Source organism: Littorina saxatilis, linkage group LG10, assembly GCF_037325665.1.
Source record: "Littorina saxatilis isolate snail1 linkage group LG10, US_GU_Lsax_2.0, whole genome shotgun sequence".
In the NCBI taxonomy this organism is placed as follows: Eukaryota; Metazoa; Mollusca; class Gastropoda; order Littorinimorpha; family Littorinidae; genus Littorina; species Littorina saxatilis.
Window position 1 is genome coordinate 64,332 of NC_090254.1, and position 12,904 is coordinate 77,235.

The following is a 12,904-nucleotide window of genomic DNA, read 5'->3' on the forward strand; positions in this document are numbered from 1 at the left end:
TGTACAGCATGTATCATGCCGTGTGTTGTGTGTGTACAGCGTGTATCGTGACACGTGTTGTGTGTGTACAGCGTGTATCATGCCTCGTGTTGTGTGTGTACAGCCCGTAACATGACACGTGTTGTGTGTGTACAGCGTGTCGCGTGTTGTATGTGTACAGCGTGTATCATGATGCGTGTTGTGCGTGTTTCATGGCACGTGTTGTGTGTGTGCAGCGTGTATCATGACGCGTGTTGTGTGTTTACAGCATGTGTCATGACGCGTGTTGTGTGTATACAGCATGTGTCATGAAGTGTGTTGTATGTGTACAGCATGTAAGATGACGCATGTTGTATGTGTACAACGTGTAAGATGACAGCGTGTATCATGATGCGTGTTGTGTGTGTACAGCGGGCGTTTTGCCTTCCTGCTGGAGGACGTGCTTCAGGTGACGGTCACCACCAGCAGCATCACCATGGCAACCACTAGTGCTATCGTGGTCATTGCCGACACTGACCTGCGTCACCGCGGGGCTGTTGGGGAGAGCGTGGCCGGGGCGGCCGGTGCTGGATTCACTCAGGCGTGTCAGGACTTCCTCAGGCGCAACAAGAACGGGCTCCAGGTAAGAGGCTTGGACCAGCTGTTGTCAAGGGGAATCACATCCAGTGCAACCCCCCAGATACAGCTGTTGTCAAGGGGAATCACATCCAGTGCAACCCCCCAGATACAGCTGTTGTCAAGGGGAATCACATCCAGTGCAACCCCCCAGATACAGCTGTTGTCAAGGGGAATCACATCCAGTGCATCCCCCCAGATACAGCTGTTGTCAAGGGGAATCACATCCAGTGCATCCCCCCAGATACAGCTGTTGTCAAGGGGAATCACATCCAGTGCAACCCCCCAGATACAGCTGTTGTCAAGGGGAATCACATCCAGTGCAACCCCCCAGATACAGCTGTTGTCAAGGGGAATCACATCCAGTGCATCCCCCCAGATACAGCTGTTGTCAAGGGGAATCACATCCAGTGCATCCCCCCAGATACAGCTGTTGTCAAGGGGAATCACATCCAGTGCAACCCCCCAGATACAGCTGTTGTCAAGGGGAATCACATCCAGTGCAACCCCCCAGATACAGCTGTTGTCAAGGGGAATCACATCCAGTGCATCCCCCCAGATACAGCTGTTGTCAAGGGGAATCACATCCAGTGCAACCCCCCAGATACAGCTGTTGTCAAGGGGAATCACATCCAGTGCATCCCCCCAGATACAGCTGTTGTCAAGGGGAATCACATCCAGTGCAACCCCCCAGATACAGCTGTTGTCAAGGGGAATCACATCCAGTGCAACCCCCCAGATACAGCTGTTGTCAAGGGGAATCACATCCAGTGCATCCCCCCAGATACAGCTGTTGTCAAGGGGAATCACATCCAGTGCAACCCCCCAGATACAACTGTTGTCAAGGGGAATCACATCCAGTGCATCCCCCCAGATACAGCTGTTGTCAAGGGGAATCACATCCAGTGCATCCCCCCAGATACAACTGTTGTCAAGGGGAATCACATCCAGTGCAACCCCCCAGATACAGCTGTTGTCAAGGGGAATCACATCCAGTGCATCCCCCCAGATACAGCTGTTGTCAAGGGGAATCACATCCAGTGCATCCCCCCAGATACAGCTGTTGTCAAGGGGAATCACATCCAGTGCATCCCCCCAGATACAGCTGTTGTCAAGGGGAATCACATCCAGTGCAACCCCCCAGATACAGCTGTTGTCAAGGGGAATCACATCCAGTGCATCCCCCCAGATACAGCTGTTGTCAAGGGGAATCACATCCAGTGCAACCCCCCAGATACAGCTGTTGTCAAGGGGAATCACATCCAGTGCATCCCCCCAGATACAGCTGTTGTCAAGGGGAATCACATCCAGTGCAACCCCCCAGATACAGCTGTTGTCAAGGGGAATCACATCCAGTGCATCCCCCCAGATACAGCTGTTGTCAAGGGGAATCACATCCAGTGCAACCCCCCAGATACAGCTGTTGTCAAGGGGAATCACATCCAGTGCATCCCCCCAGATACAGCTGTTGTCAAGGGGAATCACATCCAGTGCATCCCCCCAGATACAGCTGTTGTCAAGGGGAATCACATCCAGTGCAACCCCCCAGATACAGCTGTTGTCAAGGGGAATCACATCCAGTGCATCCCCCCAGATACAGCTGTTGTCAAGGGGAATCACATCCAGTGCAACCCCCCAGATACAGCTGTTGTCAAGGGGAATCACATCCAGTGCAACCCCCCAGATACAGCTGTTGTCAAGGGGAATCACATCCAGTGCAACCCCCCAGATACAGCTGTTGTCAAGGGGAATCACATCCAGTGCATCCCCCCAGATACAGCTGTTGTCAAGGGGAATCACATCCAGTGCAACCCCCCAGATACAACTGTTGTCAAGGGGAATCACATCCAGTGCATCCCCCCAGATACAGCTGTTGTCAAGGGGAATCACATCCAGTGCAACCCCCCAGATAAGACCCCCACACAACGAGCTCTTAAAAAGGAGGGAGTCTTAAAAGGATGGTAAGTTTACAGACCCCCCGGTTAAGACCTAAACAGAATGACCTCTTAGAAAGGAGGGAGTCCTAAAAGGATGGTAAGTTTACAGACCTCATGAACCGAAATCTGATAAAGCAAGGTCCTGAATTAGGGGCTCGATCAAGCTTTGGACAAAACAGTCCGGATGATGTGGGTCCTGTATGACCCATTTTCTAAGAGAAGGATTCAACGTAAAAAGTATGTGTCGTACATGACCCACGCCATTCGAATAGGGATAAACTTTTTATCGACTCTTTGCAGAGTATGTGTCGTACACGACCCACGCCATCCGAATAAGAATAAACATCGTAAAATCCTTCTTTAAATCCATATGGGTCACCCACGACCCACGCCATCCGAATAAGAATAAACATCGTAAAATCCTTCTTTAAATCCATATGGGTCACCCACGACCCACGCCATCCGAATAAGAATAAACATCGTAAAATCCTTCTTTAAATCCATATGGGTCACCCACGACCCACGCCATCCGAATAAGAATAAACATGGTAAAATCCTTCTTTAAATCCATATGGGTCACCCACGACCCACGCCATCCGAATAAGAATAAACATGGTAAAATCCTTCTTTAAATCCATATGGGTCACCCACGACCCACGCCATCCGAATAAGAATAAACATGGTAAAATCCTTCTTTAAATCCATATGGGTCACCCACGACCCACGCCATCCGAATAAGAATAAACATGGTAAAATCCTTCTTTAAATCCATATGGGTCACCCACGACCCACGCCATCCGAATAAGAATAAACATGGTAAAATCCTTCTTTAAATCCATATGGGTCACCCACGACCCACGCCATCCGAATAAGAATAAGCATCGTAAAATCCTTCTTTAAATCCATATGGGTCACCCACGACCCACGCCATCCGAATAAGAATAAGCATGGTAAAATCCTTCTTTAAATCCATACGGGTCACCCACGACCCACGCCATCCGAATAAGAATAAGCATGGTAAAATCCTTCTTTAAATCCATACGGGTCACCCACGACCCACGCCATCCGAATAAGAATAAACATGGTAAAATCCTTCTTTAAATCCATACGGGTCACCCACGACCCACGCCATCCGAATAAGAATAAACATGGTAAAATCCTTCTTTAAATCCATATGGGTCACCCACGACCCACGCCATCCGAATAAGAATAAGCATGGTAAAATCCTTCTTTAAATCCATATGGGTCACCCACGACCCACGCCATCCGAATAAGAATAAACATCGTAAAATCCTTCTTTAAATCCATATGGGTCACCCACGACCCACGCCATCCGAATAAGAATAAACATGGTAAAATCCTTCTTTAAATCCATACGGGTCACCCACGACCCACGCCATCCGAATAAGAATAAACATCGTAAAATCCTTCTTTAAATCCATATGGGTCACCCACGACCCACGCCATCCGAAAAAGAATAAACATCGTAAAATCCTTCTTTAAATCCATATGGGTCACCCACGACCCACGCCATCCGAATAAGAATAAACATCGTAAAATCCTTCTTTAAATCCATATGGGTCACCCACGACCCACGCCATCCGAATAAGAATAAACATCGTAAAATCCTTCTTTAAATCCATATGGGTCACCCACGACCCACGCCATCCGAATAAGAATAAACATCGTAAAATCCTTCTTTAAATCCATATGGGTCACCCACGACTTACATCATCCGGACTGCCCGGTTCAAATTACATCACTGTTACAAAGATAATCCTTCAGAAAGTGGTCGATGGGAGGGTCCTATGGTGTTATAGGATTACATAAAGTCTCAATCAAAAACTCCCAATAATTTTAGATATACAGACACTTTTGTGAGGCTCTGGGTCATCCACGATCCAGGGAGCACGGTGAAGGATCCAGGGAGCACGGTGAAGGATCCAGGGAGCACGGTGAAGGACCCAGGGAGCACGGTGAAGGACCCAGGGAGCACGGTGAAGGACCCAGGGAGCACGGTGAAGGACCCAGGGAGCACGGTGAAGGACCCAGGGAGCACGGTGAAGGACCCAGGGAGCACGGTGAAGGACCCAGGGAGCACGGTGAAGGACCCAGGGAGCACGGTGAAGGATCCAGGGAGCACGGTGAAGGACCCAGGGAGCACGGTGAAGGACCCAGGGAGCACGGTGAAGGACCCAGGGAGCACGGTGAAGGATCCAGGGAGCACGGTGAAGGACCCAGGGAGCACGGTGAAGGACCCAGGGAGCACGGTGAAGGATCCAGGGAGCACGGTGAAGGATCCAGGGAGCACGGTGAAGGATAAAGGAAGCACGGTGAAGGACCCAGGGAGCACGGTGAAGGATCCAGGGAGCACGGTGAAGGACCCAGGGAGCACGGTGAAGGATCCAGGGAGCACGGTGAAGGATCCAGGGAGCACGGTGAAGGATCCAGGGAGCACGGTGAAGGATCCAGGAAGCACGGTGAAGGATCCAGGAAGCACGGTGAAGGATCCAGGGAGCACGGTGAAGGATAAAGGAAGCACGGTGAAGGATCCAGGGAGCACGGTGAAGGATCCAGGGAGCACGGTGAAGGATCCAGGAAGCACGGTGAAGGACCCAGGGAGCACGGTGAAGGATCCAGGAAGCACGGTGAAGGATCCAGGGAGCACGGTGAAGGACCCAGGAAGCACGGTGAAGGACCCAGGGAGCACGGTGAAGGACCCAGGGAGCACGGTGAAGGATCCAGGAAGCACGGTGAAGGATCCAGGAAGCACGGTGAAGGACCCAGGAAGCACGGTGAAGGATCCAGGAAGCACGGTGAAGGATCCAGGAAGCACGGTGAAGGATCCAGGAAGCACGGTGAAGGACCCAGGAAGCACGGTGAAGGACCCAGGGAGCACGGTGAAGGACCCAGGGAGCACGGTGAAGGATCCAGGGAGCACGGTGAAGGATCCAGGGAGCACGGTGAAGGATCCAGGGAGCACGGTGAAGGACCCAGGGAGCACGGTGAAGGATCCAGGAAGCACGGTGAAGGACCCAGGGAGCACGGTGAAGGATCCAGGGAGCACGGTGAAGGATCCAGGAAGCACGGTGAAGGACCCAGGAAGCACGGTGAAGGATCCAGGAAGCACGGTGAAGGATCCAGGAAGCACGGTGAAGGATCCAGGAAGCACGGTGAAGGATCCAGGGAGCACGGTGAAGGACCCAGGGAGCACGGTGAAGGATCCAGGAAGCACGGTGAAGGACCCAGGGAGCACGGTGAAGGATCCAGGGAGCACGGTGAAGGACCCAGGGAGCACGGTGAAGGATAAAGGAAGGGGGTTGCACTGGTACTGTTCGTTGTTCACACACATTTTGGTTGATTAACATAACTGCTCAGTTTTCAACAGTGACTTTACATCGGACTCGGTAGCTCACTGCATGATTACAATGAAACTTTCTTGGTCTGAAGAAAGCGTTCAGGTAGCAACGTGACTCAGTATTTTGTTTGTTTGTTTGTTTGCTTAACGCCCAGCCGACCACGAAGGGCCATATCAGGGCGGTACGTGACTCAGTAGCTCACTGCATGATTACAATGACTGGACTGATGATGGACTGATGATGTCATTTGTATGGAGTCGACGCACGTGCGAGGATATGTATGTGTGGGAGGGGGGGGGGGGGGGGGGGGGGGCGGGAGATGGAAACTTGCTGTATGTTATGTAATGTATATATTGTGTGTGATACGTGGAAAATGTGATACTATTTATTTGCATGTATGATACAGGGACAAATGTGATATTTGTAGGCCTAGGCCTATACTAGTGATTACTGTGTGTGATACATGAAATGTGATATGAATGCTGTTTTTATATGTTATACTCTTACTTTCTGCCTATGTCTTAATCCCAAGCACAAGACAAATTCTTCTATGTGGAAATTGAAGCCAATAAAATTTGAGTTGAGTTGAGTTGAAACGTTCTTGAACTGAAGAAAGCGTTCAGGTAGCAACGTGACTCAGTAGCTCACTGCAAACTCTCTTTGCAAATCATCATATCAATTCACTTCATATATACATAATACTAACACACACACACACACACACACACACACACACACACACACACACACACACACACACACACACACACACACACACACACACACACACTCACTCTCTCTCTTTTCTGTCTCTCTGTCTCTCTGTCTCTTCCCATCGTGTTCGCCTTACAGCTTAATAACGCACAGTATGACATAATGTGTATCAATACTTGATACATCTTGGTGAAAGGAACGTTTCTAGTTGTGTTTCTCCTCAGCCTAGTATAGCACAGTATGACATAATGTGTATCTAGACTAGATACATCTTGGTGAAAGGAACGTTTCTAGTTGTGTTTCACCTCACAGCCTAGTAACACACAGTATGACATAATGTGTATCTAGACTAGATACATCTTGGTGAAAGGAACGTTTCTAGTTGTGTTTCACCTCACAGCCTAGTAACGCACAGTATGACATAATGTGTATCTAGACTTGATACATCTTGGTGAAAGGAACGTTTCTAGTTGTGTTTCACCTCACAGCCTAGTAACGCACAGTATGACATAATGTGTATCTAGACTTGATACATCTTGGTGAAAGGAATGTTTCTAGTTGTGTTTCACCTCACAGCCCAGTAACGCACAGTATGACATAATGTGTATCTAGACTTGATACATCTTGGTGAAAGGACCGTTTCTAGTTGTGTTTCACCTCACAGCCCAGTAACGCACAGTATGACATAATGTGTATCTAGACTTGATACATCTTGGTGAAAGGAACGTTTCTAGTTGTGTTTCACCTCACAGCCTAGTAACGCACAGTATGACATAATGTGTATCTAGACTTGATACATCTTGGTGAAAGGACCGTTTCTAGTTGTGTTTCACTTCACAGCCTAGTAACGCACAGTATGACATAATGTGTATCTAGACTTGATACATCTTGGTGAAAGGAACGTTTCTAGTTGTGTTTCACCTCACAGCCTAGTAACGCACAGTATGACATAATGTGTATCTAGACTTGATACATCTTGGTGAAAGGAACGTTTCTAGTTGTGTTTCACCTCACAGCCTAGTAACGCACAGTATGACATAATGTGTATCTAGACTTGATACATCTTGGTGAAAGGAATGTTTCTAGTTGTGTTTCACCTCACAGCCCAGTAACGCACAGTATGACATAATGTGTATCTAGACTTGATACATCTTGGTGAAAGGAACTGTGCTTGCCCTTGAGTTGCTGTAAGATTTTAAGATGACTTATGTAAATTCTGGAGGATGTAATTTTGGTGCTACAAAGAACCGACGCGCTCACAAAACAAAACGAACACTAGAATTGGAAAATTAATTAGTTTTATTGTGAATATGGTCATACTTGTCAATGTCATAGGAATCAGAAATCAGCTCGTAATATCAATATATAAAAAGCTAAACATAAACCTATGGAGAGCTAAGTAACTTATATAGGAGCGTGGCGGAAAAACTGATCTAAGTTTAGAATGTGAATTGATGCTAAAATGCGAAGTAGAAATGACTAGCTTGAGTGAGAGTGCAGAACAGTAGAGTGTGAAGCGTGGAGCATGGAGCGAGAAGCGCGGAGCGGTGGAAACTGATAAAAAGAAAAAACTAAACTTAGAATTCGAAACATCAAACTAAACATCAAAGGTGTCCTAAAAACATAAACATCAAAGATGGACGTCAAAATGGCGGCCGAAACAAGATGGCGGCCGAAACAAGATGGCGGCAAATCAATAAAAAATCACCAAAGCTATCATGAACACCAAGACAAAATATGTTAGAAAACCCTACATAGAATAAACGTAGGACACACTAGGCTAACTAAACAAGAAACGACACGCAGTGAAAGGAAAGCTGACCAACATTACAGGACGGAGAAATACAAATACGACTCGCGAACATGAACCAAAATCTTACAGAAGGTTAGCAAACAAAAACTGGCTTAAAGTCAAATCATAATAAACCAGAACAGTCTCAGCTCTTCCCTTGCATAGATAAAACGTAAGACAAAGAAACGGAAAGAAGACAAAGAAACGGACAGAAGACACAGAGACGGAAAGAAGTCATAACAAACAAAGATTCGAAACGAAAATTACACGAATTCGGTAAATAAGAGCAACATGGAGTCAGAAATGGATACTCGCCTTTGACAGCATCAATATAACCTAAACAGGCTCAAGGCGAGCAACTAAACAGAACATTACAAATTAACTTGATAAAACTGGTCCCAGGAACAGAGCAAAACCCTATCTATACTAAACACATGTTGTTCCCTGAACGGCTTCCCAGCAAGTGACAACGAATACAGGCTATCCACCACAGAGGTGAACTAAAAATTACTGCGCGTTACTACGGTTATACTGTTGCAAAGCATGCGTCCCGTGCTCTCCGGGGAAAATCTCCAGAGGCTAGCATGGTCCAGCGTGAGCCATACAGGCACATGAAATCAATATCAGAAAAACGCCGGCCACACTCTCGTTTATAAATTTGTTCGTTACAATATTTAAAGTCAGTACAACAAAAACAAAGATCGTACCAGGACGCTCATACTTAATAAAGAAAACTAGAAGATAAAGAGCGAGCTAGACCCGCACGCGAACCTACAGAGGTGGCTGCAAAATGGGAACAAATAGGGGCAAAAGTAAGATACGGAAAGAAAAGTGAAAGAAAAGAGGTGAGAAGGAGATCAGAAAAAGGGGAAGCCACCACCACGGAAAGTCGCATGCGAGTCAAGCTAGAAGCATGACTAAGAAACACAAGCAAAACAAAAAGAATCTAGATACACAGAAGGCTCCTTAGCAGGGGCATTCACAGGAACATTTCTAGTTGTGTTTCACCTCACAGCCCAGTAACGCACAGTATGACATAATGTGTATCTAGACTTGATACATCTTGGTGAAAGGACCGTTTCTAGTTGTGTTTCACCTCACAGCCTAGTAACGCACAGTATGAGTATGTCATGATGTGTATCTAGACTTGATACATCTTGGTGAAAGGACCGTTTCTAGTTGTGTTTCACTTCACAGCCTAGTAACGCACAGTATGACATAATGTGTATCTAGACTTGATACATCTTGGTGAAAGGAACGTTTCTAGTTGTGTTTCACCTCACAGCCTAGTAACACACAGTATGACATAATGTGTATCTAGACTAGATACATCTTGGTGAAAGGAACGTTTCTAGTTGTGTTTCACCTCACAGCCTAGTAACGCACAGTATGACATAATGTGTATCTAGACTTGATACATCTTGGTGAAAGGAACGTTTCTAGTTGTGTTTCACCTCACAGCCTAGTAACGCACAGTATGACATAATGTGTATCTAGACTTGATACATCTTGGTGAAAGGACCGTTTCTAGTTGTGTTTCACCTCACAGCCTAGTAACGCACAGTATGACATAATGTGTATCTAGACTTGATACATCTTGGTGAAAGGACCGTTTCTAGTTGTGTTTCACCTCACAGCCTAGTAACGCACAGTATGACATAATGTGTATCTAGACTTGATACATCTTGGTGAAAGGACCGTTTCTAGTTGTGTTTCACCTCACAGCCTAGTAACGCACAGTATGACATAATGTGTATCTAGACTTGATACATCTTGGTGAAAGGAACGTTTCTAGTTGTGTTTCACCTCACAGCCTAGTAACGCACAGTATGACATAATGTGTATCTAGACTTGATACATCTTGGTGAAAGGAACTTTCTAGTTGTGTTTCACCTCACAGCCTAGTAACGCACAGTATGACATAATGTGTATCTAGACTTGATACATCTTGGTGAAAGGAACTTTCTAGTTGTGTTTCTCCACAGGTGTGTGAGGTTGTGGACAGTCCGGCGGGAGGGCACTTATCTCCCCTGATCTCGCACGTGCTGCACGTGACAGTGCCGGAGACCAGCGTGCAGAGCGAGAGCGACGTCAGGACACACAAGAAACTGCTGCTGTGCACCTACCTTAACTGTCTGAAACACGCCAGTGAGAAACTAGGGCTGTCCAGCGTGGCCTTTCCTCTCATCGGTTCAGGTGTGTAGTGTGTACATTGTGTTTTATGCACAAATGTGCTTTTCTGTTTGTGTCAGTTTTTAAATAAAAAGGAAGTAAAAGTAGCCACTGGGCAAGCACACTTTTCTGATGAGTTGCATATTTAGGGTGAACAAGGTTGATAGACAGCTCTCATAAAAGTTGACCCCAAACTACTGCTACATAAAAGTTGACCCCAAACTACTGCTACATAAAAGTTGACCCCAAACTACTGCTACATAAAAGTTGACCCCAAACTACTGCTACATAAAAGTTGACCCCAAACTACTGCTACATAGCTGTGCCTCATTTATTTTAAGATCAGCTTTGAGCAATACATCATCACATAACTTTTGATTTTTTTGGTTATAAATACACTTGTTTTCAAAGAGAGAAAAAATAGTAAGGGGAAAGTATTGCAGTATATATTTATAACTGTAGGTTGTGGTCACCTTCATTGTGGTCAGTCCCTTCATTGTGGTCACGTTGCTTAGTGAAATATTACCTTAGGCTAGTAACATTTCTGTTCAGGGCTGACCACGTGTGTATTCCCTCTCATTGGTTCAGGTGTGTAGTGTGTACATTTGGTTTGGGCGTCCGTCATGTTGCTAAGAACTGCCTGTCTTTCCTTTCATTGGTTGAGGTGTGTAGTAATAATACTAATAATGAAAACTGGTAAATCGCCCCTTCTCGCCAGAGCTCAAGGCGATGTTCAATAGCAAAAAACATCGACATACACACATACACACACACATACACACATACACACACACACACACACACACACACACACACACACACATAATGATTGACAGCTTTATGAAAACCCCTGAAGCCTTCCCTCTCCCCTCAATCCCTCCAGTCAAGGTGTGTGTTGTTATGTAAGTTCACATTTTATAACTTCAACTCTTCTTTTTATTACTAAAGTAACTGTATGACATAATGTGTGTGTTGCAGACAGCTACTCGGCTGACGAGTGTATCCAGGTGTTCTTTGACTCGGTGCTGGTGTACCTGGCAGAGCGCACCTCCACCTGTCCTCTCCACGCCATCCACCTGACCGTCAACAGCCCGGCAGTCGCACGCTTTGCTGCCGAGGTCCTGGAAGCCCGTCGAGACAGCATGATGGCCAGTGGTGTGGATGTCGCCATGGCAACCGTCTTCAAAGACTACTTCAACATCCCCGACTTTACGCGCACGCCGTCCCTGGCCGGCAACAGTGCTGGGGGCAGAAGTCCGTCCGGGAAACCCGCCGTCAAGCGTCGTCGTTTGTGATCCTTGTTTTTATTTTTTATAATTTTTCTTTAAGTCTGACTGCTGGGCTGATTTTCACAAAGTTAACATTGGGTGTAAACGAGTGACTGGGTTGAAATTGAGATTTATTAGTGATTTGAACCGATCCAATTCTGCTGCTATGCCCCACCCACTATCAGCTTTGTGCACACCAACCCCGGATGCTGCTTTGAACTCTGTCCGAAGGGTCAGTGTGGATGTGTGCAACAGAGTAATATGCATGTGTAGGAGTACATTGTAATCAAATAACAACGTGTGTAGGAGTACATTGTAATCAAATAACAACGTGTGTAGGAGTACATTGTAATCAAATAACAACGTGTGTAGGAGTACATTGTAATCAAATAACAACGTGTGTAGGAGTACATTGTAATCAAATAACAACGTGTGTAGGAGTACATTGTAATCAAATAACGTGTATAGGAGTACATTGTAATCAAATAACAACTACACTTTATTGTCTTACATCATGTGAAATGCATTTGTCATGTTGTTGATGTTGTGGATGTTGTTGATGTTGTGGATGTTGTTGATGTTGTGGATGTCGCATGTTACCCCATGTCAAAGCCTGGCAGACCGAAGACAGTCAGCAGAGTCCAGAGACTGCGGGCGTGCGTGCGTGCGTGTGTGTGTGTGTGTGTGCTTGTGTGTGTGTGTGTGCTTGTGTGTGTGTTTGTGAGTGTGTGTGTCTGTGTGTGTGTATGTGTGTGTGTGTGTGTGTGTGTGTGTGTGTGTGTGTGTGTGTGTGTGTGTGTGTGCTTGTGTGTGTGTGTGTGCTTGTGTGTGTGTTTGTGAGTGTGTGTGTTTGTGTGTGTGTATGTGTGTGTGCGTGTGTGTGTTTGTGTGTGTGTGTGTGTGTGTACCATGTAACACCAGCTACATAGTCATGTAACAATTGTGCACATTGGGGTTTGGTGAACAGTGGTGAACAGTGGTGAACAGTGGTGAACAGTGGTGAACAGTGGTGAACAGTGGTGAAGGTGCAATCCCCTTTTAAGACCCCCAACTTTAACTGTCCCTTTC

At 46.4% G+C, this 12,904-nt stretch overlaps 1 protein-coding gene across 1 annotated transcript in view; it reads left to right on the top strand.

Moving 5' to 3' along the window:
- LOC138977911 (serine-rich adhesin for platelets-like) overlaps positions 1 to 12,567 on the top strand; it is a 31,425-nt gene extending 18,858 nt beyond the window's left edge. Inside the window, exons 3-5 of the mRNA XM_070350515.1 lie at positions 391 to 601; positions 10,382 to 10,592; positions 11,547 to 12,567. Of these exons, the coding sequence (XP_070206616.1) occupies positions 391 to 601; positions 10,382 to 10,592; positions 11,547 to 11,863 (739 nt within the window). The 3' untranslated portion in view covers positions 11,864 to 12,567. The remainder of the gene's footprint in view (positions 1 to 390; positions 602 to 10,381; positions 10,593 to 11,546) is intronic.
- The last annotated feature ends 337 nt before the right edge of the window (positions 12,568 to 12,904 follow it).